The sequence below is a fragment of the Cyprinodon variegatus genome, unplaced genomic scaffold, assembly GCF_000732505.1.
Source record: "Cyprinodon variegatus isolate N-32 unplaced genomic scaffold, C_variegatus-1.0 Scaffold87, whole genome shotgun sequence".
Lineage (NCBI taxonomy): Eukaryota > Metazoa > Chordata > Actinopteri > Cyprinodontiformes > Cyprinodontidae > Cyprinodon > Cyprinodon variegatus.
This window is the reverse complement of record NW_015150540.1, coordinates 599,495-615,874: the sequence shown is the minus strand read 5'-3', so window position 1 is coordinate 615,874 and position 16,380 is coordinate 599,495. Positions and strand designations below refer to the sequence as shown.

Genomic DNA, 16,380 nt, shown 5'->3' with positions numbered 1-16,380 from the left:
AGGGCACAAAGAATCAGTGAAATGTTTAAGTGCATTTTTAAATACGTATTTATCTCCCCTCCATAGGTATTTGCATAAGTTTACAAAAAAGGAGCTAAATGACATATAGACAGTGAATCAAAAGGGGTTGGGGGGCTTCAAATGTATAACATGCATAGTGCACTCAACTTTTCTATGAATCCACTTTATTGCCCTTGTAACCTCATCAGTTATACATACAAATAATACATTTTGCAGAAATGCACAAAAAGGAAATACTACTTAAGAGTGAAGTTCCAAAATATTTGTTGATTTTATGATTAAAAATATTTCTCTTCATTTTAATTTCTTAAAATCAGATAAAAACATTAAGCAGAACAGTCTTTATTTAAACATCAAATATAAAAACATACAAGTATTACAATACAAATTCAAGGCATAAAGAATTACATCAAAGTTTGCAATTTAAATAACATTTTTCAAATAGGACTAAACGTACCTTTTTTCAAACAGTGTTGCCAATTAGCTAAATGGTCAATATTAGGGTCAAACAAGATAAAATACAAAAAGAGTTACAGTGGACTGGCAGATTCTTAATACCAACAGACATGTCTTGGCCTGCTCACATATGTCAACAAACATTGGTGAATGAAACAGTTAAAGATTTAGAGAGACAAACCGTTTGCTCCATGTCTCAACCAGAAGGTGAAATTCCTCTTTTCTACCAGAAGACTGGTTTAAACACTCCAGCAAGGCCAAAAAAAAGCCATGCTGTCCTAAACATTAATAGAAATGAAGTAGAGGATATACAAAACAATAAAGAAGACCAAAATCTGGACATAGATGGGTACAAGACGTCTCTCCACGTCTCGTCTTTCCAAGGTTGTAGGACTGACCGGCGTGTCGGGGTATCCATACAGGATGGGCCGCTGTGCCGCACCCTTGATGGGTCTTCGTGGAGTGACACTGAAATATACAAAAACATTAGCAAACAATCCAAAAATATAACTCAAATGCATTGCAGCTAAAGAGGGATTTTGGAGATCGTTAACATTCTAGCAAGACCAGGATGTGCTCCCTTGTACAATAAGGAACTGGATGAGCGCTGTAAGAGCGCTACAAGAATCCCTAAAGTTGGCCATTGTTGTCAAATCCCAGATCAAGCCTTTAGAAAATGGGTTATGAACAATTTTAAAGATTCTCTAACTTTGACAGTTTTAAATTAAGGTTGCGACACTTACTAGATCCCAGTGGGTGTGGTCTTTGCTTCTGGGATGAGGTCCTTTAAAATATTTTTTACTGGTTCCTGAAGATGCTAGAAAAGAAGGGGGGAAAAAATACTATTATTTTTGAAAGGACACACTTGCTTGTACTGTGTGTGCCAGAAAAGCCATTTCACCAGGAAATGAGGAAAAGAAAAGAACAGAGGAGTGAGTCAAGTGAGTGAAATCTCAAAGGGTGATGAACCACCTAAACTGTCAAAGCCAAAGGGAGGGCCTGAAAATGTTAAACAAAACCCCTCAATGGCTGTGTTGTATCCAGGTCATCCACTGTAATATTAAGTTAAAATCCAATGCATTTGAAGACACTAAATCTATCAGATGTATAAAGTTTTCCTTAGGTGCAATATTTCAGAGATTGCAACCATAAACTTAAAAGCTTCCTTTGGGATTTTTCTCATGTGACAAAGTACAGACATTTTTAAAATAAGGAAAATAATTTTGGCGTTTACAATAAAGTCATTAGTTTTAGATTTGTCTCTACAACAGGACATTAAAAAGAAACAATTAGGTTAGTTACAGACTCTGCGGAGCATGATTGCACTTTGCGGGAGGGGGGGGTCGTTTAATTCATGAGCGATGGAGCTGGACCATACCAAAACGTTGCAGGACACCAGCCTCTCGTGTAGGTTAAGGTTCTACTCTGAACAGGACAACCCTAAACATAAAGTTGAACTTTAATTTCTAGCTGTGCTAAACTGGCAGAAATGCATCCCTAAAGTATCATAAAGCAGGGAAAGGGGATTCTTCAAAGTTCTGCTGAATATAAATTGGGTCACACTTACTATGTCCTCAGTTTTCTTATCCACAATCGTGCTCTACTTTAGGCTGATTTTAAAACTGAATCCCAAGAACATCTTTTGATCCATTCTACATTTTAACCCATATTTTAATGACATTTTTTTTTTAATTTAGGAGCCTGTATTTTTTTGCCTTGTCTCATTACTTGCATAACAACCCCTAAGTATTATAAAAATATCTAAACTTTCTAATTTGTTTGAACTGATGGGGTTTTGAATAGCTTAAACAGCAGTTCACATTAAAGACAGTAAAATGTGCAACATTGAAAACATAAGTGATTTGAATTAAGTCAAAGGGGATGTATATGCCTTGATTTTTTTTACACCAGTAGAGTCTCTATAGGTGTTGTTCAGTTTCTGTTCCATGCTTATATCCTTTTCTTCAGCCTCCTTGTCCAGCTATAGAAAAGGAAATATATGAACATGACTCACTAGACTTTTGTTGTCTCAATTTGACTCTTTAAGTGCTCTTCTGAAAACACTTCCACCAGCACCAAAGTGAAACTTGAAGTGTGACTGAGCAATCTGCTCACTACTGACCCTGTTGGAGTGTGACCAATGTTCCAGGTTACTGCTGTGGCTCAGCTCCTTGTCGGAGCAAGCAGAGGGTGAGATCCGACTCTCCACCTGTTTTTTTTTGTTTTTTTATGGTTTATGGGCATCCAGTGAGAGTGAATATTGATTAAAAACATACATACATAATAAACGGTAAATATATAAAATCTTTTTTTTTTTTTTTTTTTACAAGGTATAAAACAACTTCCCTTTTCGACCATTTGAGTAATGCTGAAAGCCTTTGGAGAAAATGATGAGCAACCATTTGACACCATTGACTGTGATCCAGAGGGAACCTGTAAGGCTTTATATTAGCATTTTACAATCAAGTATGGATTATTATGCCCTTATACTACTTCAAAATCAATGTTATTTACCATAAAATAAAAACAGAATGTTTGAAGAAATGTAAAAGTTGACACCAGCCTACCCCTGATCTTAATCCTGCATGGTTGGTTTTTAAGGATACTTTGTTAATTCCTGCTGGAATCTGTGAGCGATGAGCTTGAGTCCACTCTGATGATTTTAATGCACTCCCTAAATTCCTCTTGGAATGATAGGCAGTGTTTTCCTGAGGACAAGGCCGCTAAGACCATGCAAAGATTTAACAGCTATTAACATTGCTTAGCGCATGGGGTTTGACAGGATATTGTTCAAAAAAGAAAAAAGTTTAAATTACCAGCTTTGATGATAAGAAAAAGCACTGTGAATAAGGATAGTCACGCCTCTGCACATTTTTCTGTAAAGAAACATTTATATTTTTTCAAACCATGTTCCCAAATTGCAAATTGAAGCAATTTAGGATATTTTGAGCCTTAGAAAAAGCTGTTTCAAGTATTGGGTGGGTAAAGGAAAAAGTAAACACATTGACCAGCAGTTTGTTGTTTCTCACCTCATTGCACTGTTTTTGGTTCAGCTCCAGTGCTTCATTAATTCTTTCTTTCTCTTCCTCTGAACCGGTGCAAGCAACAAAACAATAGGATAATTATTGTGTTAAAATGAACCATAAATGTCTAGATCAAGTTAAATAATTCTGGTCCCACCTGATTCCTTCTCGTCTTCCAAGTCCCCATTTTCTTCACCTTCCTCATCACTGTCTGAGTACAGCACCGCAGTCTCTGCTTCATTTAATCCCTCGTTCCCATCAGATTGCAGTAGTTTCCTTAGCTTCTTTTCATATACGGCCCTTGTCGAGGCTGAGATTCAGGAATATGATTTGAAATAAATGAATTTCTCTGACTGCACTAAAACCACTAAACAGAATTAGCACTGACGTGAATATTTTGAGTGCAACGGATATTGTTAAAAGCAATCTCACCTACAATAGGCCCTGCTTTAACTCCATATTTAAGTAGCAAGTCCTTGAGATCCTTATCTGATAATGCTGTTGGGTCAGGAATCTTTGTATCAACTCGATCCCCACCCTTTAAAAGCATAAGAAAACAAAACAGATCTTTGAAGCAAAAAAAAACGGCTAAAAAAGCATGAAAAAGAAGTATTTTGAACCATTGTTGAGATCTTAAACTACAGTAATATGTATAGCTCTATAAAAATGACATATTTTAACAAAGGAAAATGTGGAAATGACAGGAAGAAGTAATGGTAACAAAATGAATACATCAGTGAGTAGTAATGCTCTCAACTATTAATGATATTAATATTTAGAAAAGCCAATATATTGATTTTTAAGGCATTATCATGTATCATTTGTGAACACAAAAGATGCAGATAAAAATCCAACCAAAAAAATTAAAGTGTGGGGTAGAGCCACCTAATGGTCAAAGTAATTTAGCTACATATATTTTTCAAAGTTCATTGAACTTCAGTTAATCTTCTATTTTTCATATTCACTCAAAAATTTTACATTTTTATTAAGATAAAATGCATTTCTTTTTTGTTATTTTACTTCAAGTGCACATCCCCAAGTACCAATGACCAAAGTGTAATAATATATATATATATATATATATATATATATATATATATATATATATATATATATACTGGGCTTCAAGAAAAGTTGTGTCACATGCAGACTTGTATTATAAAACAAATTAGTCAGTCTATTGTTCTGTATATTTCTAAAACACCTGACATAAATACACGTAACAAATTAAAAACTTCATAATCCTCTGAAGGTTGTGATTATCCTTTGTCCGGTCCAGCCTTTTCTTTTCACTTAATTTTCTGTTTAAATACTGGGATGTTGCCTTCTGAAAAGTAGCTGGCTTGCTTGGACTCGCAGTGAATCAAGGGATATCCAAGGCTATGTAGGATAATAAGGCGGACCCGTCCTTCAAAATGGGCACCAAATAAAAGGCTGCATTTCTTGGCTGCATAACGAGGAGTCTTCCAATCCAAACACCCGCTATGACGTATTTGGCCAAATAATCTGGCCTTCGGAGGACACATCCCCTGAATTCAAACTCAGCAAGAGTCTGAATTGGAATCCACATACATCTTATTGAAACAAATTTCTTCTTTCTGCAGCTAATAAGGGGAACCAGGGGCCAATGGGGGCCAGTACCCCTGTGCTGAAGACATAATACTGAAAGAAATTCTAATGATGATATGCACTGGAACAGACATGGTTACTTATAAGTCCTTTGGATCAATTTCATTTTTTTTTTTTTACTAATTATTTAAAAGCAATAAGGTGATAGCTTCGGTGGTATTGAGATAGGATCCCAGTTTTCCTCTGCTAAATGTTTTTTTTTTTTATATATATATATAAATAAAAAAAGAATAGTCAAATTTTTACAGCTCAATTTATCAGCTCTTGAGTTCTAATTCAGATTTTATAGAAAACTTAATTTGTTTAACTTAACGTCAAAAATAGGTAAAATTCCTAAATTATGAATGTAAATTGACCTAATAAGACATAGAATTTTACTTAAACCTAAATTAATAGAAATCTCACATCATGCAGCTATCTTAATATATTTGAATCCCTTGCCCTGTTTTTTATTTCATGCTTTTCTGTGGCCCCCATTAAAACACTCTTGCCCCCTCATGGCCCCCTGGTACACTTGGTCTAGAACCTCCACTGAGGGGAACCCTTGTTGTTGGCAAGTAACCGAGAGTGACAGGTGCTGATGTCTGTGGAGACATGGGCTAAGTACAGAGACGCATGTAAATCTATACCATGTCTTTACAGCTAGAGAAAATGGAAGTCTGGAACCCCTCCCTCACAATACTCTATACTCTCTCCTTGCCGACAGTAGTTTTATAGACCATTATGTTTGTGTTGTTTAATTTTCCCTTTTTTATTGTGCAAACTTGAGAAAAATAATCCATAAATTATTGTAAAAAATAATCTCTAAATGTATCGACTCACTGGCGCATAAAGCACTTGATCATCTTCGTCGCTGGAGAAGCCCGCAGCGTTTCCCTGATCCACGTGTTCCAGGTGCAGCTTCAGGTAAACCTCTTTCTTGCTCCCTGCAGGCGGCAGCTCCACATTGTGGCTGACTAAATCTGACCTCAGACGAGACTTGGACAGATGAGCAGGGTCCTCTACACGCGACATTTCACAGGAGCAACGAGAGGAATAAACAACTAAACGTTTTGTTTGTCTTAGTTTAATCTTTGAAGCTGTAGGTGCACAGGCTGCCCGGTCTGAGAGCCTGATTCACGGATCGGGAACAGCTGCGGCTTGGGGCTTGATTGACAGCAAGCAGACTTATAGGCAAAGGAGGCAGTGGCTATAATTGTTCATTTAGGCGTTCAAGATACGAAACAAAACAGAAAAAAAAACAATAATGCATGGCAAAAAAACAACAATTTAAAATTGAAATTATGAATACACCAGGCGCTGAGCTAGATGGAGGGCCAGGGGTGGCCATGGCCACCCTTAGACAATCATTGGCCACCCCTACCAATTTTTTTCTCTTAATTAGAATATTCAAAACAGTTTAATTTTATATACATTAACAATTACTTGACAACAAAGGCTACGTTCAAACTGCAGGCCTTGATGCTCAATTTGGATTTTTTTTTGTATAATCCGATTATTTTTGCATTGCCGTTCATATTTCCAAATGAATGCGACTTGTATGTGATCTCCTGTGTGAACTGCAGTCATACAACGCAAGTGTCCCGCATGCGCAGTAGAGGACGCAATGACGTCACAGGCCAGCGTGCTCTTTTTTTCTGTTAGTAAACATGGATGGTAGTGCCGGTGCGCATCTAGTGGTCTTTTCCAACCATAAAAACACAGTCTTTTCAATAAGGTTAAACATTAATACTGCTGTCCGCTTCATCGTCTGCCATGCTTGTTGTTTTTCTTGCCGCTTCTGCGTAGCAAGACGCATAATAGTGACATTTGTTGGGTATTAATGACGTTCAGACACGGGTCGCATTTGAAAAGATTAGATTCGTATCGGATTCAGGACCACTTAGCCAAGTGGCCTGGGTTGCATTGGGAAAAAAAATCGGATCTGTGTTGTTCAGACTGCCATGAACAGATCAGATCCAGGTTGCATATGGGCAAAAAAATCGGATTTGGTCACTTCAGGCTGCAGTGTGAACGTAGCCAAAAACACTGTGGTTAATTATACACATCAATGTACCAACATTAGAGATGATTAGTACAGAATTCATCCTCTTTCAGAACTAGATTTTGTGTTATATGCCGTAAAGAGAAAATGATGTTTCTCTGCAAGTCATCTTAGAGTCTTTAGTGAAATCATAGATACTGTGAATAACTCTTTTATTAAAAACCTATTAAATTCATAATTTAATAGGTTTTTAACCTATTAAATAACATGTTATTAGAAGACAGATAAAATGGTTATGAAGTGCTGCACATTCACTCCCCTTCTAGGTCACTCAGATCTACCAAACAGCTGTTTATGGAGTTGTCAAGGACACAGTGATACTCAGAGGGACAAGGCATTGCAGCTGGCAAATTACAGAACAGTTTGCATAAAATAACCATCTTAGATATGGTCTGAAGGCCCTCCATTATGTTGTCTTTGGCTTTGGACCCAGTTTAAGTTGTGAATTTGATCTGGATTTTTTTTCATGTCTATGTCATATTTTCCTCCAGCCAATTTTATATTATTGTCAACTTAAGGCATTTTTTTCTACTTTTAATCAGTTTATATTCAATTTTTTTTCATTTATTTAATTCATTCTCTATGTTCAGCATTTTGTTCAGTGCTTGCTTTTTTAAAATTTATGAATAAAGGTGGCTTGTCTGATAGAACCAGTAATGGGGAAAAAATAATCTAAACAGCAAAAAAACTAAATCAAGTTTAAAACAAATGTTGGTTAGTAAACATCATCATATAACAATAAACCAAACATCTGTCCTCTTCATCTTCCCAACCATTTTTTAAAGCAGTTGATGTTTTTTTGAAGGGAAACATAATGAGGAATAATTAACAGTCAAAACAATAGGAGGACTTATTACACTGGAAAAACGATCTAGAAATAAGTTAATTTCTTAAATGAAGTGTACTTACCCTTGATTTGAGCAGGTAAATGAGATAGTTTGCCAATGGAATGAACATTTTTAATCTTAAAATAAGATAATTAGATATCATGCACATGAAATAAGACAATGCAATTCTTATTTTAAATGTAAATGGTCTTGTTCCGTTGGCAAAATGTCTCTTTTACATCCTCAATTCAAGAACAAATGCACTTATTTTAAGCAAAAATTACTTATCTAGATATTGATCTTTTCCAGTGTAGGATCTAAGCCGCTTAGTTGTTTGTCTGAAAAGAGGAAAAAAATAATTGAATAATAATAATATTAATCTTTTTACTAAGATCTCTAAACCACCACCCTGAATTCAGTAGTTGAGTTGTAATTCAAGAGATGCAGCAGGTCTCCTAACATCCTGTGAGTCATTCCTTTTCCTGAGATGCATCTGTAAGGTATGGTTGGTTTTATTTACTAATGGAAATTCCCCCTGTCAAATACCAATACTATCATTAAATATAACAGAGTTCTCTGTACTCAGGCAAAGGCAGATACCCCAAAATTTAAAAGACATGCTGTGGTAGTGGAGCTGCAAGTTGGAATTCCTCAAAGTGTGTTACAATCGAAGAAATATCATTATTAATACCTTGAGCTTCGGGGTTGGACCAAGGCCTTCCTTATTCTTTCAATCGCATTTATTTCTGATATGTGCTGATCCATTTTTACCGAAGCTGTATCTCTGTCCTGATTACATGGACAGCGTGAGCTGGGTCCTTTATTTCACTGCAAAAAGATGAAAAACAGAACATAGAAGTTGTGTGAAATTATCTGAAAAGTGAGCTGTAATATAATGAACCACATAATGTCAATTTCTTCACCATAAGTGCAAAAGCAGGCAATTAACTAAACAAATCATTGTAAAAATAAGCAATCAAGATGCAGCGTGTGTTTTGGAGCGGGTCTCTGCTACCTGTTAGTTGTTTATTGACAACTAAATAAGGAAAAGTAGCTGTTAGGCTGTAATTAAAATGGAAATGTGAGTGGTGCATAAACAAAGTGTTTCTGCTCAAACAAAATAGACAGAACCAAATTAAACACTATCTGGCAGCAGCCATGTTATATATATAAAAAAAAAAATTGAATCTATAACATAGCAAACAGAACTTTCTTGAAAAATTCAGACGAAACAGAAAATATACTGAAACAGAATAGCTCTCTTAATTTGCTTCTTGATTTACTCCCCCACTTAAAGCTATGTTTAAACCCAAATTGTTTTTTAATTAAATTTGCTGTATTATTAAAGGCTGCTTTGAAATACATGTGAAGATTTTTTTAAATTTCTTGTGGAGGTCACTGCTTATGAGCTATATCCAATATCGGCTGTACATACAGAGGCAATTCATTAAGTTAAAATGTTAATTAAAATGCAGTTAAAAAACGAATAAAACTCATATGATATGGATGCTTTAAATACAGTGAATTTTTTAAGCTTTTGGTTGCATTTGATAGGACTTATAGGCATTGTAAATGTATATTATCCGGAACTCAGAATATTATCAGAATTATGCATAACTTCACATTCCACCTCAGATGCTACAATTGCATCAGCATTACTACTCTAAAGGAACAGGCAGGTTATATTGTGCTGTATTTAAAAATGGTAAAGAAAAGTTGAGTGGATAGAAAACATTTAGTGGTAAAAAGTGCACAAGTAAGAAGGATAACCACAGCCTAAAGAGATCTCTGAATGAAAAAAACAAGAATGCCAAGGATATTAATCTATAATGTATTATTCTAATGTATTGAGATGCTCCTAACTTAGATTTTACATTTTTGTTTCCCCTTTATCAATATCTTTAAATGTTGTTGCTGAATTAATGAGTTGGCACAAATATACGTACATATAGAGTGTTTTTTAAAGTTAGTCCATTGGTTTCATTTTTCCTAAAACAGCAATTAATCAGTCAATCTACTGTATATGTGGATTACAATGTAAAGAATAAAATTAGAAGCTTCTGTCTGTTCAAAATAATCTGGACCAGTTTTTAAACATGTATAATCTGAGACTGAGAACTAACAGTAATCTCTGTTTTCAGAGTTCACAGTAATCCCTTTAGGCTAATATTATACAGTGGATTAAAGGAAAAATCTTAACACTTAATCAATAGTAGTCTTGTTGAAAAACGTTCAATTTACAGTTTTTTGCATTTAAATCCTTAATGTGACTTAAATGTATTTACTGTATACGTTTAGAATGGCTGTTTTCTATTGGTGTTACATTAAACAAATTACTAGATCATTAAAATGTATTATGTAATATAGATTTAAGACTTAATCCCTGTCAAAATATAAATGATAAGGAAAATTATCAATCAACTGGATAACAGCTGGCCAGTTTCTTTCTTTTCAGTCTCTTTACTCTCAGCAAATCTTACTAAATTGTTGATATGGATTGTAGATCTCCTTGGTGGTGTGCATAAGATGTAGCCCTGGGTTTCACATATAATTTAACCTAAATGGTTGTTTAACATATTGGATTAATGGTTTGGAGACCACAGGTTTGCTTAAGTATTGCAAACTGAACCAAAGATGAACATGTTGAGAGAATCTTTGCTACAGATACTGGCAAACAAAATGCAAACACTTTACAGAGAGCTCTTAAGAAGATGTTAAACATCAAACGTCCTCAGCCCTTAAGCCCGGTCCAAGTTTATTCTGAACAAATAAGTTAGGTTTGGATATCCCCTTTGACTATCCCCAACCACTATTTATTCATATTTCGATCGAAACAGACATCTTTTTTTAAATGTACTTTAAAGTTTCCATACAGACAATTTTTCCAAAATGCTGGGTTTTTTCTAGTGTCTAATTAACATAGCATTTCCTGTGTGTTTGGGAGTATTATAAGTTCATTATTGGCTAAATTTAGACCTGATAAACATCGGCTGTGGCAAACATTTGATAAAATGTGTAATAAATAGCTTTTCATACATTCCCTCTACCCATTTTATCATTTTATGGTCAAAGGGGCTTTTTCACATCTCCAGTTGCCAATGAGTAAGAGCCAGGGTTAGTCCTGTCAAAGCACAGGGCACAAAAGACGATATTAACACATTCACTCAAAAAGCCTATTTATATGCATGGTAACTGAACATGCATGTTTTAGTCCAGGGAAATGATGCAAATTCGATACAGCAGAGTCCTTGCTGGGATTTCAATCCAGGACTTTCTTTTAGTAGTTTAAACAGAACCATAATCGTGCATTATTAAAAAATCCCAACATCTAAACGGCTCTCATTAAACATCTATTAACTGAGTTAATGATTGGTTCTTGAAGCATTAGATAAATATTTATTGATAGTTATTTCGCTCCTCGAAAGACCAAGAGATTAACTAAAAGAAAAATTAAAAGAAAAGAAATAGATATTTTCACACATAGTTTGACTTAAAAAAGTATGTTACTATACTGTATCAGGTTTTTACAAAAGAGAAGTTATACAAGTTTTTTTCATTTAAAACCTTTTCATTCAATGTTTTTTTTTTATCTTCTTTTTAATCCAGCCTATTATAGTGATATTACACGTTTAATTAATTTATGCACCAACAGGACCTTGGAAATGAGCCTCCCAAAAATATTCACCACTCTTTAATCTTTACGCAAAATTTCGAGACATTACAGTAAAATAAGAAATATTATATATGGGATTTATTTGTGCTAAACCAGGAAAAGTAGACATAAAAAAGATTTCCTTCATTTTACCAATGAAATTCTGTTCATTATATTTGTCTTTGGGCCATCTTTACTCTGCCACCTTTAAATAAAATCTACTCCTTCCACAACTGCCTTTCAAAATCATCTGTTGAGGTATTGAAGCTGGCCTAGTTTAATCTTATAAGAATTGTGGTACAGTTTTAATAGTAAAGCATTTTCAAGGCCATTTGTTTTTTATCTTTAATCACACTCTTTTTTGTGTGTTAATGTAAACATAGTTGGTTTGTAAAGAAAGAACTCACATAGGCATAGATACATTATAAACCCCTGACAGAGTCTTATATCATCAGCAGCAACATGTGGTGCCATTATGTTCTGGGGATAATGATACGACACAAATTTTAATTAACCTAGGTGAAACTAGACATTGTCATTTCCTCAGGCACTGGTGTGGAAACGCTCTAATTTGGTCACAGTGGACTACCAGGCAATCAACAGGGCAGGCTGGGGAAGGAAGGAATTTATTTTTTAAAAAGCCAAATGAAAACAATTCTACTCTCAATTCATCAAACACATCTTTACAGAATCATTTCCACAACAGAAATCTTTTTTGCACACCCTCTGCATACATGTGCATACAAAATTTTATTGTTTACTGGTCTAAACAGTATACAACAAAAGGCAATCTATTAAAAGGAAGACCACTTCATAGATAAACCTAAAAATCCTCAATAGAAATGTATTTTAATATGCCATCTGTTGCTAATGGAGATTCACATTAAAGGCACATCTAAAACCAATTAATTTCTTGGATTTTTAAGAGCTGCTCAGTTGATAGTCCACTGTGCATCCAATGGCTTTAAACCCTACATGATATGTCAGAAAGAACTCACATAGGAATAGAAAGCCATAAGTCGCATGTGTGGTTTAATATTGAAGGTGATGATACAAAATTGTGCACTCAGATGCATTCGGAGTATTCATGCATTTCAGATGAAAAAGTTGCAAAAAAGCAGCACAGCATTCAGCATTTACATGAATAATTAACCAAAGAGACTCAAATAGTTCATCTAAAGCCCAGGGGAGTAAACTGAAACTGTCTTCTGAGCTTATAAACATTAAAAATTTTATTTTTCACAAAACAGACTCACATTAACTTACCTTTTTTTTATATGTCACCAAATCTTACAACAACATTCGCTAAAACTGTGCAGTTCTAGGGTAGGGGGGGACTTGAGGAATAAGCTTTGATTAAATATGTAGTTTTGAATCTATCTCAGAAGAGAAAATGTGAAGCGCAAATCAAGGGGTTTCATCTAAAAGACATTACATAAGCACTTTCTATACTCTTTCTCAAGAAAGAAATAAAACGATAAATCCTGAACTACAGTTAAACTGCTCAAAAGAAAATGCTTACTAGTTTTGAATGTAGAAAATATATTCCAAAATTAGGTTTCAATGCAGCTGGAACTTAGCCACTTTAGAAAGTGCAATAATTCCAGCAAAATAAGATAAATTGATTCCCATGGATGTGGATTATATACTTTTTAAAATTACATCTAGTTAAAATCCTAATAATTTTAATTTGTAATTATTCTTTCTATGCAATTAAATTAAAAGGCAGTTACCCTAATGTTCAGCATTGCTAACTATTGAAAGTGCTTTGGGCCACTTTAAGCTGCTCATGATAGCAGAGAGTCAGCACTCATGCTATGTAGGCCAACTCTGCACACCCAGATGTCTGCTCAGAAAACAGAAGCCTTTATAAAAACATGAAAAAATCCTCACAGACTGAGAGGAAACGGGCTAGCATGGAGGACAGAGGAGGCATTTGTTGACATTGTATCAAGTGCAAAGCCAAGGTATGTGGGGCTTAGCAAGGCCAGGTATTTGTCAGTCAGTGTTTCTTGGACTTTTGCTGTCTCAAACTCAAACAACAAAAGCTCCTTTGAGAGTCTCCCTTTTTTTCCCTCCATGTTGAACAAGGACACAAAGCTTCCTAAACAATATGCAGTTACATTCCAGTTGTGAGATACAAACATCTTTGTATGCACCTGTTAACATTTAGCAAAGAAAACACTTTTTTTATATCAAAATACCTTTTATTTGAATAAAACGATCAAAGTTATATTATGAACTGTGATATTTTACAAACTGGTAATGGTTAATGCTACCACCAAAGTTTACTCTATGTATTCTTGTTCACATCAGTTCAGGGAAAAGAATTTACTTAATAAGCCTACTCTGGGTTCAAAGGAGACCACTGCCACTGAGCTGCAGGGTTCCTCTGCTCATGCATGTCTCAGCATAAATTAGTACAGCTTCCTCTGTCAGACTTTGTCCAGACGAAAAGGTGAATCTCAGCCACAGGCAGGATTAGTATTAATCCCTAAACATCGTACACGGCTCCTCTCTGCCTGAAGCCAATTTAGAAAATCATGTTTTTTTTCTTATTTGTTGTCAAAGGCTTTGAACTGTATACGTTTATATCGGTCTTTCTTTGAAAAAAAATTTAAAGCCGTGTGAAATGTTCTGTTAATACCAGAATCAGTGTAGCAACTGACATATTCATTCATTATTAATTTGATCACCCAATTATCCAGTATGCAATGATCAGTTTAAAGCATCTTTATCTTCCAGGTAGCACAGCTAAAACCCTATTAAATACTGTATTCAGTACATGAGTCACAGTCACAGAGCACCACTGAGGCATCCTTGCTTTAGACCTGATGTAAAGAAACAGGCTTTAGCACAGCTTTATACCCCACTTCTAAAACTAACAGTGACATGTAATACATGCATACTAGACAGACTCTTCTACAAATCTGACTCTTACCTCCTCTTTTCCCTCTGGTCTCTGGACCGACGGTTGAATCCCATCAGCCTGATTCTGTATGGAGGGACAATAAGTAGGTTCAGAGAAGGAGTTACTATGTAAGCAGGAGACGGAGTAAAAGCAGAATGAAAACTGAAAGAGAGAGAGCAAACAGACCTTCAAAATGCACATCTGACTGAACGTTACATGAATTGCAATTCTGCTCTCCCCTCCTCTCTCTCAGAGGTAGGGTCAGAGAGAACGGCAGCCAGAAAATCCATCCTCACGTGGGAAATGTGAGGGAAAACAACAGACTGTGAAGAAAAAAATGGGTTCTGGTTTTAAACAAGACGCTTCTTTCTTTGGTTTTCCTTTGAATGGGTTCTTAAGATTCCAAGTTGGCAAAGAGCCCATGGGTCCTGGATGGAGGGAATAAAAGAGCGGCTGAGTTAGGGAGAGGGGGGCTTCTATTGTGCTTGTTCCCTTCCTTTCTGCTTTTGCATTCAAGTTGATCTGTGCAGCCAGTTACTAAATTCTAGGTTGGTTTTAAAAGAAGTTCACCGCCAATCTCTACACTCAGCTATGAAACAAACTTTTATTATTATTTTTTTATCCTGTAGTTTAAATTAAAAATACTGTAGAAATTTTTCTGGCTGGAGTTTCTTGGTCTTGTGTTTTTTATTGTTTATGTCCTCTTCACAGTCAGTTGCAAGTTTTTCCAGATGATCCTAAGCTGAAGACAGCAGGTGCTACTGAACTGTGTTGGAGCCAATTCTGCTCTCTAAAGCCCCCTCCCTCCCTCAATTTATTATCTCGACTAATACACCCTCCAATCCCTGTCTGTGTTTTGTGTAATGCTGGGGGGTTAGCGCAGAGAAAATGCCACAGTTTTATGAGAAACAAGAGAGCCACTCAGTGAAAAGAAGCAGCATTTTACCTGAGGTTTTTACGAGGGATGTCACCTTGGTCTTGTTAGAATGCGGGATGATTATAGAAACATTGAAATGTATTGATTTCTGTCACTTCTTTGCTGCCAGTGCTGCATATAAAGCCTTTTTTTCCTTTCTTTCAATGGACCCCCCTCCTCTCTTTTAGCCTCAAACCCTTCCCATTCCCACTCAGTCTCCCTCTCACTTTCCCTCAAATAGACACACAGTCGTGGTTCATTACTATTCACCAGGTTTCACTAAGACACGGATCATTGCTCTGCTCCCTACAACTGTGTCAGGAGAGGTGGAACAGAGAGCAAGGCAAAAGCAAAAGACATTACTGCAATACAAAATGATGAATCACTGTTGTGATTTTCAGTCCTGCTGTTTGTAAAAAAGGATATATTACAAGATATCTGCATGTATGGATTGTTCTGTTCTAAATCACCTGTTGAAAGATTTTCCATTTGTGACACTGTTCCTAATATATAAGGACAGTTTGTGCTTGTTTAATCAGTCTATTCCCATTCATCAAATCCATTCAGATTATGCCCCACCCATATTCAACTCATCATCTATGCTCATACAATGACCCAGCATCTCCTCCATTAAAATGGTTACAGTCCTCTCTTGTTCACATGTTGGGTTCATTTACTGTAAGCTTTCTATTTTAAGAGCATGCATGTCACATCTATTTTACAAAACAATATATGAGTATAATTTTTAGCAATTATCTCTTATGCTTTGCTTTGTAGTCATCTTTTAAATAAATAACAATCATAACTGTGATACCTGAAGTAAAAAAATAAAGCCTTGCTGCAAAAAACTATTAACTTTATTAGATCAAAGTCGATGTTTGGAACAAATAATAAGGAATCT

At 35.5% G+C, this 16,380-nt stretch overlaps 1 protein-coding gene across 1 annotated transcript; it reads right to left on the bottom strand.

The window, feature by feature from the left end:
* Positions 1-255: 255 nt before the first annotated feature.
* Positions 256-15,034, bottom strand: LOC107083935 (lamina-associated polypeptide 2, isoforms beta/delta/epsilon/gamma-like). Its single transcript, XM_015373529.1, has 11 exons — positions 14,750-15,034; positions 14,594-14,647; positions 8,692-8,828; positions 5,952-6,295; positions 3,933-4,038; positions 3,658-3,810; positions 3,507-3,565; positions 3,294-3,353; positions 3,045-3,200; positions 1,221-1,294; positions 256-945 (listed from the first exon to the last, which is right to left on the bottom strand). The coding sequence occupies exons 4-11, from the start codon at positions 6,141-6,143 to the stop codon at positions 756-758; spliced, it is 990 nt and encodes a 329-aa protein (XP_015229015.1). The 5' UTR covers positions 6,144-6,295; positions 8,692-8,828; positions 14,594-14,647; positions 14,750-15,034; the 3' UTR covers positions 256-755.
* Positions 15,035-16,380: the final 1,346 nt, after the last annotated feature.